Below are 18,629 nucleotides of genomic sequence, written 5' to 3'. Positions count from 1 at the left end.
TTAAAACCTAGAATTGTGTCTGAAAGATAGAAATGTCATTCCACTGTAGTGCCGGAGCCTCCCCCCCCGGAAGACGTGGCAGTTCTCCCTTCTCTCCATCTTCAGCAGCCTACGTGTTTTTGTTTCTCCTGTCTTAAAAATCTTTTTAGAATTCCTGTCGTGGCTCAGCATAAATGAATCTGACTAGGAACCATGAGGACGTGGGTTCCATCCCTGGCCTCACTCAGTGGGTTAAGGATCCAGCATTACCCTGAGCTGTGGTATAGGTCACAAACGCAGCTTGGGTCTGGCATGGCTGGGGCTGTGGCTGTGGTGTAGGCTGGCGGCTGCAGCTCTGATTCCACCCCTAGCCTGGGAACCTCCATATATGCCACAGGGTGGCCCTTAAAAAAGACCAAAAAATCTTTTTACCCTGCTTCCCATGTAGCAGCTGTTCTATTAATTTCCTTCCCTTTATAACAAATCTCCTAGAAAGAGTTAGCTATACTCACTGTCTCCAATTTCTTTCTTTTTTTTTTTTTTTTTTTTTCCTTGTAGGGCCGCACCCAAGGCATTTGGAGGTTCCCAGGCTAGGGGTCGAATTGGAGCTACAGCTGCCAGCCTACACCACAGGCACAGCAATGCCAGATCGGAGCCACATCTGCAAACTACACCACAGCTCACGGCAACACTGGATCGTTAACCCACTGAGCAAGGGCAGGGACCGAACCCGCATACTCCTGGTTCCTAGTTGGATTCGATAACCACTGAGCCACGACGGGAACTCCTATCTCCAGTTTCTTTTTTCTTTTTTTTTTTTTTTGGTCTTTTGTCTTTTTTTGTTGTTGTTGTTGTTGTTGTTGTTATTATTGTTGCTATTTCTTGGGCCGCTCCCGCGGCATATGGAGGTTCCCAGGCTAGGGGTTGAATCGGAGCTGTAGCCACCGGCCTACGCCAGAGCCACAGCAACTCGGGATCCGAGCCACGTCTGCAACCTTCACCACAGCTCACGGCAACGCCGGATTGTTAACCCACTGAGCAAGGGCAGGGATCGAACCCGCAACCTCATGGTTCCTAGTCGGTTTCGTTAACCACTGAGCCACGACGGGAACTCCCCTATCTCCAGTTTCTTATTTTTTCATGTATCTCCTCCGTTTTAGCTTCTGCAAATACCCACCCCCCTCCCGGTCAAGCTGCTTTTATTGAAGTTATCTTGACCTTTGCTGGATTCCAAGTTAAGTTCTCTGTTCTCCTCATCCTTTATCTGTTATTAACAGCATTTAGTATAATCCTTTCTTCCGTGAAACACTCTTCACTTGGCCTCAAAGACACTAGTACGGTTTTTACCTCTTTTCTTTTGTCTGACCTTGACCCCTTTGTGATCTCATCCAGTGGTAAGGGTCTAACCGCCACCTGTGTGCCAAAGGTCCCCACATTTGTGCCTCACAGCATTGTCCTTGCCCATGCATTCCATTCTGCGTGTCCAGCAGCTAAATGATACCTCAGCGAGATGTCGATAGGCATCTTCAAATGTCCTAAAATTAGCTCTCAGTCCCTCATTCCCCTAAACCTGTTTTATCCTGTTTCCTCCATTTCAATTAGTGGCAACTCTATTTTTGCAGTTGCTCAGCCAGTAAATTTTAGGGACCAAAGACGATCCCAGTAACCTCTGTAGGTTTTGATAGACAATAAAGGAGTCTGGTCACACAAGGTGCAAAACTGGGGGCTTTTGATGGTAGAGGAAGGGAGAATAGTCCAGGTCCAAAAGGAACAGTAAGGAGAACACGTGTTCTACTTCCAGGCCCCATGTTCCGAGGGTGGGCTCCACAGGAAGAGATGTTCTCAGGGAGGCGAGGGGAGAGGTTGAGAATAGATTTGGCTGGTGATGTGCAGTGAGTGTTTGGCGTTGGGATGCTGGCGAGATGGAGACAGAGTAAGCATGTGCCGGGGGACTAGCGCATTGGAGGTGAAGGGTGGCTGGTGTAAACAGGCTTCACCACTTAAGGAGGTTAATCCTGGAGACCTCACGGTGGATAGTGGTGATGTGACTCTGAGGGCTTCTGGAGGCATGGGCCAGTGGTGGTGGCATCCTGCAGATGAAAGTTACAGCCTGGGCGGCTGGCTTGCACTCGGCCCTCTTGCTGCATCTTGCTGGCTCCGTCTCCACCAGGGCCTTCGTTTTACCCTCTGTGTGAGGCCTTTCTGTCCACCCTGAGCTTGCAGTCTCCTGTCCACCGCAGGGCTTTTACTTTTCTGTTTCGCACTTACTGCTCTTTAATTGTAGGATTTGGTGTGTATCTTCCTCAGTAGACTGTGATTCATTAACCATTGTCTCTCCGGTACCTAAAGCAGTACTGGGCACAGAGTGAGAACACAGCAAGCACCGGCCGAGTGAAATGAGACATTCGAAGGAGGGAGAGCATGTCTTCCCTGCTGCCTCTTTTACCTTTATCTTGCGCAGGGTCAGAGTCAGGCAGGAATGTGGTGATTTTAGAGTCTGATTCATACCTTGTTGTCTTTTTAGGACCACACTATGGCCTATGGAAGTTCCCAGGCTAGGGGTCCAATCGGAGCTGCAGCTGTTGGCCTACACCACAGCAAACTGGGGTCCCAGCCACATCTTCGACCTACACCACAGCTCACGGCATCACCAGATCCTTAACCCACTGGGGGAGGCCAGGCATCGTACCCACGTCCTCATCGATACTAGTTGAGTTCATTACCGCTGAGCCACGACAGAACTCCCCGGTGACAATTTTATTGTTGAACATTGAATAAACACAAACAATACTTGATAATAGTGAATTATTTTCCGTAATATAACCTTAGATCTCGCTTCATTTTAACTTAATCTTGGCAAACATTTATCGAGTTTCTCTGTCTGCCTAGGGTAGCTGGTTCTAGGCAGTGGCGAGTACACAGATATCTTCCAGGGGCTCACAGCCTGGTGGGTTATGAACACAAAAGCAAAAGCCTCCAATAATGAGGCCAATGCCACAGTGGGGATGTTGCTGTCAGAGACCTCTAGGAATGCAGACGGGCACTGCCCGGAGGGCGGGGCTTGGAGGGAGAAGAGGGAGTCAGGGAGCAGGAGGCAGTGCCAGGTTAAAACAGGAGGCGGTAGCTTTCGTTCTGGACCCAGGAGGACACGGGTTTCCCAGTTGGGCAGAGAAGCAGTGGTGGACCAGGGTCAGAAGCATGAATGTGTAAGTTAAAGTCAGTCGTCTTTGATCTTGATAGTGGCTTATTTTTCCTTTAGTCATCAGATTATTTTATTTATTTTATTGTTTATTTTATTTATTTTTTTTGTCTTTTTGCCATTTCTTGGGCCACTCCGGCGGCATACGGAGGTTCCCAGGCTAGGGGTCGAGTCGGAGCTGTAGCCGCTGGCCTGCACCACAGCCACAGCAACGCGGGATCCAAGCCGCGTCTGCAACCTACACCGCAGCTCATGGCAACACCGGATCCTTAACCCACTGCGCAAGGCCAGGGACCGAACCCGCAACCTCATGGTTCCTAGTCGGATTCATTAACCGCTGAGCCACGACGGGAACTCTGGTCATCAGGTAATTTGGAAGGTGCTTTAGCTCCCACAGTTTTACATCTGAGCACTTGTGTAAGCATATCAACAACTGGTTAAGTCGGAAGGGAGCTTAGGGTTTTGAGCTCCTCAATTAGGATATTTTAAAGACAGTGAAAAACTAACTTATTGACCAGTGGCTTTGCTAGTTAAAGTCTTTTGTACAAGAAATAGTGGATTTTTGTGGTGGGCTGATGTTTGGGTAGAGTACATCTAACTAATACTTCTTGTTGGCTGTCCTCTTTCCACAGGTGTTGGAAATGAACAGCTCTTCTAGATTTTCCATTCTTTAAAGGCAGTCGTGTCATTGGACGAAAATGTTCCTGATGCCAACCTCTTCAGAGTTCAGGCGGGGGCAGAGCTTCTTAACCCAGTGGATGACCAGTCCTTCTCGGGCTGGGGTCATAGTAAATCGTGGATTTCCTCTTCTGAAAGCAGACGAAGAGAAGCAAACAAATGTGAACATTTCTCCTGGCTTTCCTATTAAAGCCACACATTTTTCAGATAGCTTCAGCTGTATGAGCGAAGAAGATGCACTTCAGGAGGAACAGAAGCTGGAGCCTGGCAGCCCGTACAAGTTCCAGTCGGATAAACCTGAAGCACATAGAGTCACTCCTTTAACTCCAGAGGGGCCTCAAGTGGTGGCGTGTCAGGATGCGCCTGGACCCTGGGAAGACCGCAGAAGTGACCATGTCTCAGGCCTTGCCCGTGAATTCAAAGAAGTGGCTTATAAAGACCCACTTTTTAAAAAGCTGGAACAGGTACAACAGGATTTGACTTACTGTGTGTTTGTGTCATTGCATAGTTATTACAGATTTCTGTTGATGGAAAGTCACCTGTTGCAGGTCTCTGTGTTTCTTCCCCTTTGCTTGAAGTCCTCGTAATACCAGGTTTTGCTTTTTGTTTGGTCTGAAACATTGAAACACGTTTGATGTGTAAGACATAAACATAACACGAGAACAGTATCTTTAAGTTTCTACCTCATTTTGTAAAAACTAAATTAGAAATAGTTGATGAAGTATTAGGGAAGAAAAGTTGATTGTAAGTGTCCTGACACGTATTTAAGGAATCAGAGGATTCGTATGACTTCTGTTTATTAGTTGAGAGTTTGGGTGGCAGATTGAGTTGGAGATCCCTCTTTTGAACTGTGTTAGAACAGACCTCAGAAGGGAGCTGGGAGGGACTAAGGTAAATGTAAGGAGCCGAGGTCCTTGAAATCCAAAGTTCATTTAATGAGATCAATTTGTGTTTACCAAAGCTGAAGGAAGTGCAGCAGAAGAAGCAGGAACAGCTGAAGAGGCAGCAGTTAGAGCAACTACAGAGACTCATGGAGGAACAAGAGAGGCTGCTGACCATGATGTCTGGGCAACGCGCACTCCCAGGTGGCTGGGGCTCGTGTGAGGAGTAACGGTGGACAGTGCATACATTTCTTTCTTTCCCTTTCTTTCTTCTTTCCTTCCTTCCTTTGTTTTTCCCTTCCCTCCTTCCTTCCCACTTTCTCTCTCTCTTTCATTGCGTCCATGGCACATGGAAGTTCCCATGCCAGGGGTTGAACCCGCACTGCACTTGCGACCTGTGCCACATCTGTGGTGATGCCAGATCCTTAGCCCTTTGTGCCATACGGGAACTTCCGTACATTTCTTAACCTGTTTGACAGGTTATATGTACCGTTTCTCTGTCGTATGTTGCAAACTCCCTTCTCTTGAGGAGCTGGACAGCTGTGATGGCTGGTGTACTGCGGTCACTGGGACAAGGGGTTTGTGCCATTCTGGCGCATGTGTGCTCTGCGTAAAGCTGCTCATAGGCAGTTCCCCTTGTGGCACATCAGAAGCGAACCCGACTAGTATCCAGGAGGATGTGGGTTCAGTCCCTGGCCTTGCTTAGTGGGTTACGGATCTGGTGTTGCCATGAGCTGCGGTGTAGGTCGCAGATATGGCTCGGATTCCACGTTGCTGTGGCTGTGGTGTAGGCTGGCAGCTGTAGCTCTGATTGGTCCCCTAACCTGGAAACGTCCATATGCTGAAGATGTGGCACTAAAAAGCAAAATAACTAAGTAAATAAAAATAAAGGCACTCATGTTTATTTATAAAATAAACTTTTAAGAAGACCCAGAAGAATAGATGACCCAGAGCTGAACTTGGCCTTGGGTTTACAACCCCTGCCCGATGAATGAAAAACTGCTTCCGATCATAAAAGCCCTTGTGTGTGTAAAAGCTGTGCTGCTCAGCTACAACTGTTCCAGAAATATTTTCTGTGGCAGCAGAGGACAGTTCTTCTGCTGTATTTGAGATCAGTTAATAGAAAGCACGGTGCGCTTATCGGGGAGTAGGGCGACATGTGATCTGGAGCAATGGGTTTTTTTTTTTTTTTTTTTTTTTTGTCTTTTTGCTATTTCTTGGGCCGCTCCCGCGGCATGTGGAGATTCCCAGGCTAGGGGTCCAATCGGAGCTGCAGCCACCGGCCTATGCCAGAGCCACAGCAACATGGTATCCGAGCCGCATCTGCAACCTACACCACAGCTCACAGCAACGCCAGATCGTTAACCCACTGAGCAAGGGCAGGGACCAAACCTGCAACCTCATGGTTCTTAGTCAGATTCGTTAACCACTGCGCCACGATGGGAACTCCTGGAGCAATGGTTTTGAAGGTTAAGAAAATGTTTTTTACTGTAGATGATTTACAGCGATGTGTCAGTCTGCTGTACAGCAGAGGGACCCGCATGTACATTATATATGCCTTCTTTTCCTCCCATTACCCTCCATCTGGTTCCATCACCAGTGACTGGACGTAGTTCACTGTGCTGCACAGCAGGACCTCATTGCTGGAAGCTGCCCTGAAAGGCCCTTGGAGACCGTCCGCCAGCGGGTTCATAGAGCACCCTTGGAGGATTGCCGCTCTGGCTGTTGTTCTTTTGTCCAGGATGTTTTCAGGCTGAAGTGGGATGACTGTCAGTAAAAAATATTTAGGTGGGGAGAGTATTGTTATAAAAGAAGTTAAGCTGAATCTGATATTCAGTGAGGAGCTATCTGATTTTCCAGTTTTATTTATTTATTTATTTTTTGGTCTTTTTGTCTTTTTAGGGCCACACCCATGGCATATGGAGGTTCCCAGGCTAGGGGTCCAATCGGAGCTACAGCTGCCGGCCTACATCACAGCCACAGCAACACCAGATGCAAGCCACCTCTGCGACCTACATCAAAGCTCATGGCAATGCCAGATCCTTAACCCACTGAGCGAGGCCAGGAATTGAACCCGAATCCTCATGGATGCTAGCTGGGCTCACTATCTGCTGAGCCACGATGGGAACTCCCTGATTTCCAGTTGTACTTGTGGGCTGAGGGTGAGGCAGATGAGTTTAAGACATAGGCAGCATGCCTCTTCAATGAAACACTTCCCATTGTGTCTTCAGATTTTTTTTTTTTTTTTTTTTTTGGTCTTTGTGTCTTTTTAGGGCCACACCCACGGCATATGGAGGTTCCCAGGCTAGGGTCTAATTGGAGCTACAGCTGCTGGCCTGTGCCAGAGCCACAGCAACTCCAGATGTGAGCCACCTCTGCGACCTACACCACAGCTCATGGCAACACTGGATCCTTAACCCGCTGAGCGAGCCCAGGGATCGAACCTGCAACCTTATGATTCCTAGTCGGATTCATTTCTTCTGTGCCATGATGGGAACTCCCATGTCTTCAATTCTAGGTTTAACAGAAACAGTCTGGAAGAACGGAGGAATAGTAGCAGGATTTCAGGGGGCTGGTATGGTAGGTAGGATGGTTAATACTGCCATCTATCCTCCAAGAATTAAATCTTAAAGATATTTAGAAGGGGAATTTTCTTTCTGTTCATTGGGTTATTTCAAAAGCAGAGACTTGAGTTCCTGTTGTGGCGCAGTGGAAACAAATCCAACTAGGAAGCATGAGGTGGCAGGTTCTATCCCTGGCCTCGCTCGGTGGGTTAAGGATCAGCTGTTGCCATGAGCTGTGGTGTAGGTCGCAGATGTGGCTCATATCCTGCGTGGCTGTGGTGTAGGCCGGCTGCTGTAGCTCTGATTTGACCCCTAGCTTGGGAACCTCCATATGCCACAGGTGTGGCCCTAAAAAGCAAAAAAAAAAAAAAAAACAAAAAAACAAAAAAACAGAGACTTAAGAAATGAAACAGGCAAAAATTAATATAGGAAATTCAGGAACTACAGAAAAGTACAGAGTAGAAAAAGAAAAGCCGCCCACAGTCGAGGCACTTGGTGTTACCCCCGTGTTAATGGCAGCCTAGAAGGAAGTTACTCCTCATGTAGTGACGCAGAGCAGTTAGGATCACGAGGGGCTTAGCAGCTGTCTGCGCTGGAGCTCTCCACGTTCTCGTGTTTGTCCTCGGGCTGCAGAGTCGACCCTCCGAGCAGTACTCATGCTGGAGCCTGGGTGGTGCCGTCCAGGGTGAGGCCGTGCCGGGGCTCTGCAGTTGCACATCGTCTGCGAGTGAATTGTGACATAATTAAGCTCTTAATCACAATTATACAGAGGTCATAATGGACTTTTAAAATCTCATGATTTTCTTAAACGTAATTTCCTAATAATGAGGAAAAACATTCTTTTATCACTTTGGAGAAAACTTTGTAGTAAGGATCACTAAGGTGGGACAGGAACTATTGTAGAAAGTCATCAGTTTTGTTAATTTTCTTAATTTTGAGGTTTAACTCCACTGCCCCATGACCAGAGCGAGAAGTACAGATCTCCAGGAAATTCAGCCCCTGAAGAGAAAGCCATGCCCTTCTTACCATCATATATCTACCAGAATCCAGTGGAAGAAAAAAAACACCTTTCCACCATTTTATCTGGAGAACAAAACACCTTGTGTAGAACTAGCCATCAGGATTTTGTTTCAGCTTCAAACAGTGGTGCTTCTCCAGATTTGTTCCATGAAGCACAGTGTCAAGAAGCAGCCGGGAAGAAGAGTGATTTGGAGGAGGAAAACCGTGACCACCCTGTGGGTGAGTGGCTCATTTGTCTCTTGTGTAGCCAGCTGACAGTGTCACCTGGTCGCTCTGGTACAGGAGAGGTCCTTTCTGCACGTTCTCCGTGTGCCAGGCTTCTGCGGCGAGGTCCTTCTGCTGCTGAGCCCTGAGCCGGTGCTGGACACAGACCCAGACTGAGGGCTTGGGACTTTGAGGGGCAAATGCACGCTGACGCATGCTGACCTCAAACCTTGCCTGGTGGCAGGGAGTCTTCACAAGGGAGGCGGAGCTGTTTCTCTTTGAGATTGGTTTCGGACCTCGGTCCAGTCTCTTGGGATGGGGCATGATGGAGGGTCTGGGAACTTGCATGTGCCTTGAGTGTGGCCCTAATAAAGCAAATAAATAAATAAAAACAACAAGAACCAATTAACTTTATGTATTCAGTTATAACTCTTTAAGTCTTTTTTTTTTTTTTTTTGGTCGTTTTAGGGCCATATCCTCGGCATATGGAGGTTCCCAGGTTAGGGGTCGAATCAGAGCTGTAGCTGATGGCCTACACCACAGCCGTAACAACACCAGATCCAAGCTGCATCCGTGACCTACACCACAGCTCATGGCAACACTGGTTCCTTAACCCACTGAGCGAGGCCAGGGATCAAACCCTCATCTTCATGGATACTAGTCAGATTTGTTTCTTCTGCACCATGACGGGAACGCCAACTTTTTTTTTTGGTTGCACTTGCAACATGCAGAAGTTCCTGGGCCAGGGGTCAAATCCGAGCCACAGCAGTGACAGTGCCAGATCCTTGTCTGCTAGGCCACCAGGGAACTCTCTTTAGTGTTTTTTAACTTAGAAAAGCCTACGCTTTTCTTCCCCTAATACTAACCTTTTGAAAATTTTGTGTTTTCATTAGGCCTTTGTAGTACTTCTGTATCGTATTAAAGAGGTTCCTCAAGAATTCTAGAAGCTTTGGCGTACCTTTCGTTTAACTTTTCTTTTTTAGTTTAGTGACTTGTAAAATCCTTGTTTTAATATTTTAATCCGCTCTTTTTGAACTCAGTTGTTCCTAATTTTTATCCTAGGAGAAGATGTTTTACCATGTCTGGAGAAATTGACAGAACAGATTCAGGAAGGGACCAGGAAGAACATAAAAAACGGTGATTCCTCAGAAGTGGTTAATATTGAAGAAAGGTATCATCCTTGTTGGAAAGAATTTAATGTAATAGTCATTATTATTGGTGCTTTCTTTGTTTGAGAGATGCATAGTTTTCTTGTTTTTGCTTGAATGTGCTTTTATTTTTATTTATTTATTATTTATTTATTTATTGTTATTATTCTTTTTGTCTTTTTAGAGCCGCACCCTCAGCATATGGAGGTTCCCAGGCTAGGGATCTAATTGGATCTATAGCTGCTGGCCTCTGCCAGAGCCACAGGAACGCCAGATCTGAGCTGTATCTGCAACCTACACCACAGGCAATGCTGGATCCTTACCCCGCTGAGTGAGGCCAGGAATCAAACCTTCAACCTCATGATTCCTCGTCGTATTCGTTTCCTCTGCGCCACGATGGGAACTCCTATTATTATTTTTTCAGGGCCGCGCCAGTGGCATATGGAGGTTCCTAGGCTAGGGGTCAAGTTTGGAGCTGTAGCTGCTGACCTACACCACAGCCACAGCAACCTAGGATATATGAGCCGTGTCTGGGACCTACACCACAGCTCACTGCAACACTGGATCCTTAACTCACTGAGGGAGGCCAGGGATCGAACCCGCGTCCTTATGGATGCTAGTCCAGTTTGTTAACCACTGAGCTGTGATGCAACTCCTGAATATGCTTTTAAATATAAGGTTGGAGTTCCCGTCGTGGCGCAGTGGTTAACGAATCTGACTAGGAACCATGAGGTTGCGGGTTCGGTCCCTGCCCTTGCTCAGTGGGTTAACGATCTGGCGTTGCCGTGAGCTGTGATGTAGGTTGCAGATGCGGCTCAGATCCTGCGTTGCTGTGGCTCTAGCATAGGCCGGTGGCTACAGCTCCAATTAGACCCCTAGCCTGGGAACCTCCATGTGCCGCGGGAGCGGCCCAAAGAAATAGCAAAAAGACAAAAAAAAAATAAAAAATAAAAAAAATAAATATAAGGTTGGAGTTCCCGTTGTGGCGCAGTGGTTAACGAATCCAACTAGGAACCATGAGGTTGTGGGTTCGATCCCTGCTCTTGCTCAGTGGGTTAAGGATCCGGCGTTGCCGTGAGCTGTGGTGTAGGTCGCAGAAGCGGCTCGGATCCTGCGTTGCTGTGGCTCTGGCGTAGGTGGGTGGCTACATCTCCAATTCGACCCCTAGCCTGGGCACCTTCATATTGCCACGAGAGCAGCTCAAGAAAAGGCAAAAAAAAAAAAAAAAAAAAAAAAAAAAAAGTAAGGTTGAGGATCCACCCTATTCCATGTTGTCAGCAACAGAAGGAGAAGGTAGAGATCCATCGGTGAAGAAGCTTTGACACTGTACTGGGAAACTTGAGAAGTGTTTTCACCTAAGGGAAATTCCTGGACAAAACTAAGCGCTCAAATAGGTAAATCCTGTTTTGGAGATGAGTAAAACACATGTGTATTGGATTCTCACACAGGGTACCACTTATAACTAATAATTGAGCAAGTGTGATTACAGAATTTAAAAATTTTATGTCAAAGATAAAATATCAATAGTGAGGTTTTTTAATATGTTCTTAAATACTGATATTTTAATATATGTTATGGAATGGCAAATGACTTTTTTTTTTTGGCTGCATTCTCGACATGCAGACATTCCTGGGCCAGGGATTGAATGCATGCCACTGCAGTGACAATGCTGGATCCTTCATCTGCTGAGCCACACAGGAACTCCGCAAATGACATGACTGTTGCTTTGTTTGTATTATTATAAATATCTGAATGAATGGATGTTTAATGAGCTGTTTTTGAAATATGTTTTAAATTACATAACGAATAGGTTTCTTCACAAATGAGTCTGAGGTCAGTAGGCGGAAATGATGTACATTTCTGTATTTGGGGAGATGGAGTGGGTTGTAGCTCTTAGATTTTCAGAGGGGATGTGTGACTTTGAAAAGGTCGTTTTTTGGGATGTCTCTGTCAGACGCACCAAGTTAAAGTATATTCACCACATCATGATGTGCAAGTTAAATAACATTATTTTTACGATCAGGCCTATTAAAGCTGCTATTAGAGAAAGGAAACAGACCTTTGAAGACTACTTAGAAGAACAAATTCGTTTGGAAGAACAAGAACGGAAACAAAAACAGCTAAGGGTTAGCATTTCCACTATTTTGATTATATTATCTAAGACTTGAGAGATTTGTTTATAATTTGCTTTCAGAATAACTTTGAGATTACTTGGATATACCAGAGTTAATTCAAATGCTGTTCTTGTATTTCAGGAAGCAGAAGGATCCTTACCAATCAAAGCAAAACCGAAACAGCCATTCTTGAAACGAGGAGAAGGTTTAGCTAGATTTACTAAGGCTAAATCTAAGTTTCTGAAAGGGAGAGAAAGTAAACTAGTGACAACTCAGAGCATTTCAGAGGACCAACCTGTGCTTAAATTAGATAGACAGCAGTTCCAGCGGAAAACTGCTCTTATGAATAAAGAAATGTGTACAGAGAACTGTCTCGTTCAAAAGAACGGTAAAGCGAGAACCAAGAGTGGTTCTGTCACACTCAGTCAGAAGGCAAAAGTGCTTAAGAGTGGCAGCAGGAAAAGTCTCTCTCCGTCAGGACTGAAGATGCCAGCAGGGAAGCAATGTGACGGGCAATTTAGAGGCCAGATCAGTTTAGGAAAAAAGGTGGAGTCTAATAATAAAGACAGTATATCCGAGTGTACACGACCTTGTGACACAGGTTGCAAGATCTGGAGTAAGACAGAAGGTGAGGACAAGCGTCCCCTCTTGACAGGACCGGCCAGCCGTGCGACCTCTCGGAGCCCAGTAAGTGAGACCCCGAAGGAGTCAGAAGCTTCTTTCGACATTTCCCTTCAGAAAAAGTTAGAGAGCTGGGAACGAGAAAAGGAGAAGGAAAATCTGGAGTTAGATGAGTTTTTGTTTCTAGAACAAGCTGCTGATGAAGTATCCTTTTCTAGCAATTCCTCATTTGTACTGAGGATCCTGGAGAGGGACCAGCAGACACGCCAGGGCCACCGGCTGTGCTCCACGCCCGTCAAAGCTGCGCAGCAAGAGGAGACACCTCCGCTGGCTCCTGTCAGTCACTGTCCCCAGAATGGGGATCCCGACCGTCCCGAGGGTGAGAGGGAGGGTGGCTGTGAGCTGGCACCCCGGCTGCTCGACTCGGCGGCAGCCCCCGATGGCTCGCGGGGACAGCCCGCCGAAGGCCGCGAGGACGTGCTGCACACGAGCGCTTCGGAAAGTCAGGCCAGCGACGACGACGACGGCGAAGCCGGTACCAACAGCGATGGTAGCACGGGCTCTGAGGGTCAACTTGATGTCACCGTGAAACCGTCACCAGGGGACCCAGAAAGGGGTTCCTGCAGCCGAGAAGAGGGTCCCCGAGTCTGTGATGGGAGGGGCCCTCTGAGGGTCACCTGCGCGCAGGAAGACGAGCAGGAGAGAGACGTTGGTTTAGATTTGTCTGAAGAAGAAGATGGTGGTGACGCGTCTCTCTTCAGAGGCCGCCGGGAAAATCCCGTTTCTGATGCCTCAAGAAGATGCTGGTCTAGAAGTGTGAGTGGAGTTGACTTTGATGATGAAAGGACTTGGACTGACCTGGAAGACAGCTCATCTCAGCACGATGTTCCCGGGAATGAAGCCGTCGGTGGGACTCCCCGGGCGGCCTCCCCTGGGAAGAGGGAGCCGTGCGCGCTGGACAGGGCCGTGAAGAGGAAGGTGGCGCCGGGCAAGAAGGGGGAAGAGCCGAGCAAGTGCACCGGGGGCGCAAGCCCCCCTCCGACCTCCGAGCTCGTGAGGAAACTCTTCCCTTCCTTGAAACCGAAATCCCAGTCGGACCCGCGCTCGGGAAAGGAGCCCACGGTAAACATGAGTCAAGACCAACCACCTGGTAGGTCAGCGCACTCACTGTAGAACATGGAATTTGATGGATTTTAGATGTGAGGCATTTTAGTAATATCTAAGATAGGTTGTCAGAATGCTTGTTAAAATCCTAACCTTTCTAGTTGCTCAGTGGAAGGCTAGTAGGTGACGGGCGAAAGTTTGATTTGTGTCTAAATGATGTAATTAATAGTCACCATTGTAAGAGGTTTTTTAGCCAGTGTCTTGTTCCCAAGGCATTAAAATTAATTTATTAGAAAATGAGATTACATTTAATTTTTTTTCAACTAGGGAATAGCCAATGGATGGTCTGTGTTAGCTCAGTGTGTACACTGTTTTTACTTAAAATTTTTTTAACTACCTCATGCGTTAACTGGCTCGATACGACCAAGAAGAAAGAGAGGAAAGTCCAGGTTTCCTTTCTTCCCCAGACCTGGGCTCCTGGTCCTCTTTCCTGGAGACGTCAGCTTTCCCGTTTCAGACGTGCGTCTGGAAAGGCCCTGTGGACACTGAAGCACATGCGGGAATGTGTCTGTGGCCTCCTTTCTACATCAGCGAGAACTTACCTTTATACACTGTTCTGCACTCTGCTGATGATAGACTTTGAAGGTGGTTCTGACATACACACCTGTCTCATTTCATTGATAAGATGGACTTTTAAAACTTACACTGAAAAGCACTTTTCCATTAGATCATGTTATGTGATCAACTCTGAATGTCTAGCAAAATGTAGGTGCTTTAAAATATAAATTACAACTTTATTTTAAAAAATGCTGATTTTAATAATAGTAATTTTTGGCAGGAAGTTTTGGAAGCTTAAGAGGTGTGGAAGCAAACATGTTCATAACTAAATTATAAACATGAGGTAACTGGTATCATTTTGGGATATTTCTTTCTATTCATTTTTCCTGTACATTTTTAACATGGTAGAGACATATATTATAATTTGGCTCATCCTTTTTGACCAGCTATTTAATGTGCTTTTGCCATATCGTTAAAAATCCTTGTGTGCTGTAAAAATGGCTGCCAAACAAACAACAAAAAAATGGTTGCATAGCATTATTTCAATGCGGCATAATTTTATTTAGTAACTTCTCTAATTAAAACTTTAAGCTAATTTTCGCTATTAGAAATAACACTACATATTTTTGTGCAACACTATATGATTTTATAACTTCACTCTTTAACTAGATTTTTAGAAGTAGGTCAATACACCTATTTTTAGATAGGTGTATTTTAGCGTTGCTAAACCAGGGTTTTCCAAAAGGGTAGTTGAAGGATGGAAACATTGACTATTCTTTGAAATAGCAAATTTGATATGGAAAAAGGTCTGTCTTATCTTGTATTTCTTTGATTAGTAGGAGGTAAGCTTTGATTTTGGTGTTTGATGGGAATACTTGTTCACATGCTTAAACTATTTATGTATATTGGTTTAAAAATTAATTTGAATGGTTCTTTTTTTTTTTTTTTTTTTTGTCTTTTGTCTTTTTAGGGCCGCACCCATGGCATATGGAGTTTCCCAGGTTAGGGGTCTAATCAGAGCTGTAGCCGCCAGCCTACACCACAGCCACAGCAACTCGGGATCCAAGACACATCTGTAACCTACACCACAGCTCACGGCAACGCTGGATCCTTAACACACTGAGCAAGGCCAGGGATCAAACCTGCGTCCTCATGGATACTAGTCAGGTTCGTTAACAATCGAGCCATGACAGCAACTCCCTTGAATGGTTCTTTTTATACATAATGTTAATTTGTCGTCAGACTGATATCTTTTGAGGTAGAATCATTTGATTCTTTCTTAAATTTAGACTGTTCCACCTGGAAGGTTAGGCTGTTACAATTTTTCCTTAGAAGCATTGTTTGCAGTGCGTTTTAATAGTATAGGTGTTTACCATATTGGCTTTTAGTGTAATAGCTAGTGTCTCACTGCTGAAAGCTTTTTGTCAGGTTTGCTATTTGTGGCTTATAGGTGACAGTGCTCGATCTCAAGTTTTGAGAGAGAAAGTTATTGAATTGGAAACAGAAATAGAAAAATTTAAAGCTGAGAACTCATCTTTAGCTAAACTTCGCATTGAACGAGAAAGTGCCCTGGAAAAACTCAGGTAAGTTTGCACCTGTAAGTGGGGGAAAATGTTCGGTGATTGAATAATATATCTTTAAGACTTTTTTTTTTTTGGCTGTACCTGCGGCATGTGGCAGTTTCTGGGCCATGGATCGAACCCATGCTACAGCATTGACAGTGCCAAGCCACCATTAACCCCTAGGCCACCAGGGAACTCCTGGAACAGATCTTTTTTTTTAAATTTATTGGAGTATAGTTGATTTACAGTGTGGTACTAGTCTCAGGTGTACAGCAAAGTGCGTCAGTTGTACATATACATCTGTACACACACATATTCTTTTCAGATTCTCTCCCCACATAGGCTGCCATAGAGTATTGAATAGGTTTCTCTGTGCCGTACGGTCGATCCTTAACACTTAACAGTTTTGTGTATGGCATGTATATTAGAAGTCCACCCTCCCTGTTTATCCCTCCCCTTAATGTTTCCCCTTCGGTAACCATAAATTCGGTTCCAAAATCTTTGAGTCTGGGAGTTCCCACTCTGGCACAGTGGGTTAAGAGTCTGGGTCTCTGTGGAGATAGGGGTTTGATCCCTAGCCTGGCACAGTAGGTTAAAGAATCCAGCGTTGCCACAGGTGTGACATAGGTTGCAGCTGAGGCTCAGATTCAGTCCTTGGCCTTGGGACTTCCATATGCTGCGGATGTGGCCATTAAAAAAAAATCTTTGAGCCTGTTTCTGTTTTGTGAAAAAGTTCTTTTGTATCAGTTTTTATTAGAGCCCACAAATTAGTGATCACATACAATGCTAGTCTTCTTCCTCTGTCTGACCTACTTCATATGATTAATATGAGTATCATACTAGTCTCTAGGTCCATCCATGTTGCTGCAAATGGCATTACTCTGTTCTTTTCTATGGCCGAGTAATATTCCATTGTGTATATATATATGTAGCACATCTTCTTTATCCGTTCATCTCTCAGTGGCACTTAGCTTGTTTCCATGTCTTGGCTATTGTAAACAGTGCTGCAGTGAACATTGGGGTGCATGTATCTTTTCGAATTAAAACTTTCTCTGTGTATATGCTCAGAAGTGGGACTGCTGGGTCACTGGTAGTTCACTACTGAGTTTTTTATGGAACCTCTGTACTATTCCTCATGGTGGTCGTACCAACTTACATTCCCACCAGCAGTGTAGGAGGGTTCCCTTTTCACCACACCCTCTCCAGCGTTTATTTTTTGTAGACTTGTTGATTTTGGCTATTCTGACTGGTGTGAGGTGATGTGTCATTGTAATTTTTATTTGCACGTCTCTAATAGTTAGTGATGTTGAACATCTTTTCATGTGTTTTTTGGCCATCTGTTTGGAGAAATGTCTATTTAGATCTTTTGACCATTTTTAAAATTTAGTTGTTTTTGATATGAAGCTGTGTAAGTTCTTTGTATACTTTGGAGATTAATCGCTTGTTGATTGTTTCACTTGCAAAGATTTTTCTTGCATTTTGTGGATGGTATTTTCTTTTTTTTTTTTTTTTATGGTTTCCTTTAGGTCCCACTTGTTTATTTTTGTCTTTATTTTCATTAACTGAGGGAGGTGGATCTGAAAAGATATTGCTGTGATTTATGTCAAAGAGCATTCTGCCTCTGTTTTCCTCTAAGAGTTTTATAGCATCTGGCCTTACTTTTAGATCTTTAATCCATTTTGAGTTTATTTTTGTGAATGGTTTTAGAGAATTTTTTTTTTTTTTTTTTTTTTTTTTTTTGCCATTTCTAGGGCCACTCCCCGAGGCTTATGGAGGTTCCTAGGCTAGGGGTTGAATCGGAGCTGTAGCCACTGGCCTATACCACAGCCCTAGCAACGCGGGATCTGAGCCACATCTGCAACTTACACCACAGCTCACGGCAATGCCAGATCCTTAACCCACTGAGCGAGGCCAGGGATTGAACCTGCAACCTCATGGTTCCTAGTCGGATTTGTTAACCACTGAGCTGTGATGGGAACTCCTAGAGAATGTTCTAATTTCATTCTTTTACATGTAGCTATCCAGTTTTCCCAGCACTACTTACTGAAGAAGCTGTCTTCTCTCCATTGTATATTCTTGCCTCCTTTGTTATGAATTAATTGGCCATAGGTGCTTAGGTTTTTTTCTGGGCTTTCTGTCCTCTTCTCCTGATTTATATCTGTTTTTTTGGTGCCAGTACCATACTGTTTTGATGACTGTAGCTTTGTAGTACAGTCTTCAGTTGGGGAGCCTGATTTCCCCCAGGTCGTTTTTCTTTCTCAGGATTTTGCTTTGGCTGTTTGCAGACCTTTTGTATTTCCATACAAATTAAAAAAATTTTTTAAAAAAATAGTTCTTATATTAATCCAGCAATGTAAATGAGAAGGAAGTGAAAGATATACCATATAAGAATTTAATTAAGTAAAATGATGTATTGTGGTCAAAGATAGATTCAAAGGGGAATTCTCTTAGTGGTGAAGTCATGAATTGGAATTTGAGAAGCAGTTGGGCGCTATGAATTCTGGTGCTACCTTCTGGTGCTATTAGTTTCCTAGGGTTACTGTAATAAAATTCACACAAACCGGATGGCTTCAGACAACAGGAATTTAGTTTCTCATGTTTCCAGAGTCTGGAAACCTGAAGTCAAGGTATCAGCAGACCCATGTTTCTCTCTTATCATCTCTTGGTTCTGGCGATCCTTGGCTTGCAGGTGGACATTTGGGTTGTTGCTACCTTTCAGTTATTGTGAATAAGGCTACTGTTAACATTGACATACAGATCTGTTCAATATCTGCTTTCAATTCTTTGGATGTTTGCCCAGGGATAGAATTGCTGGGTCGTAGAGTCATTCTCTACTTAATTTTTTGAGGAACCACACTAATGTTTTTCCACATTATTTCTTGTTATTTGATTTGAATGTGTTGAGCCAACTTTACATCCGAGGGATGGACCCCACTTGGTCAAGGTATTTGATGCTCTTAATATGCTATTGAATTTGGTTTGCTAGGGTTTTTTTTT

The 18,629-nt window shown here is 44.9% G+C and overlaps 1 protein-coding gene across 12 annotated transcripts in view; it reads left to right on the top strand.

Annotated features, from left to right (window-relative positions):
* Nucleotides 1-18,629, top strand: part of CENPJ (centromere protein J) — a 60,116-nt gene that overhangs the window by 20,041 nt on the left and 21,446 nt on the right. For 10 of the 12 annotated variants that reach the window (XM_084981199.1, XM_084981197.1, XM_021065414.2 and 7 more), the window contains 7 exons: nucleotides 3,811-4,320; nucleotides 4,818-4,941; nucleotides 8,241-8,540; nucleotides 9,588-9,696; nucleotides 11,697-11,799; nucleotides 11,929-13,558; nucleotides 15,521-15,653. In XM_084981199.1, the coding sequence (XP_084837325.1) occupies nucleotides 3,877-4,320; nucleotides 4,818-4,941; nucleotides 8,241-8,540; nucleotides 9,588-9,696; nucleotides 11,697-11,799; nucleotides 11,929-13,558; nucleotides 15,521-15,653 (2,843 nt within the window). In that variant the 5' untranslated portion in view covers nucleotides 3,811-3,876. The remainder of the gene's footprint in view (nucleotides 1-3,810; nucleotides 4,321-4,817; nucleotides 4,942-8,240; nucleotides 8,541-9,587; nucleotides 9,697-11,696; nucleotides 11,800-11,928; nucleotides 13,559-15,520; nucleotides 15,654-18,629) is intronic. The other 2 variants (XM_084981201.1, XM_084981200.1) reach the window with 1 other exon arrangement.

This window comes from Sus scrofa, chromosome 11 (assembly GCF_054392235.1).
Source record: "Sus scrofa isolate SSC_HxYL_T2T_F1_AM1 chromosome 11, Sscrofa_HxYL_maternal_Yorkshire_Landrace_v2.0, whole genome shotgun sequence".
Taxonomy (NCBI): Eukaryota; Metazoa; Chordata; class Mammalia; order Artiodactyla; family Suidae; genus Sus; species Sus scrofa.
Note: the sequence above shows the minus strand (reverse complement) of the source record. Positions and strands in the feature narration are given on the sequence as shown.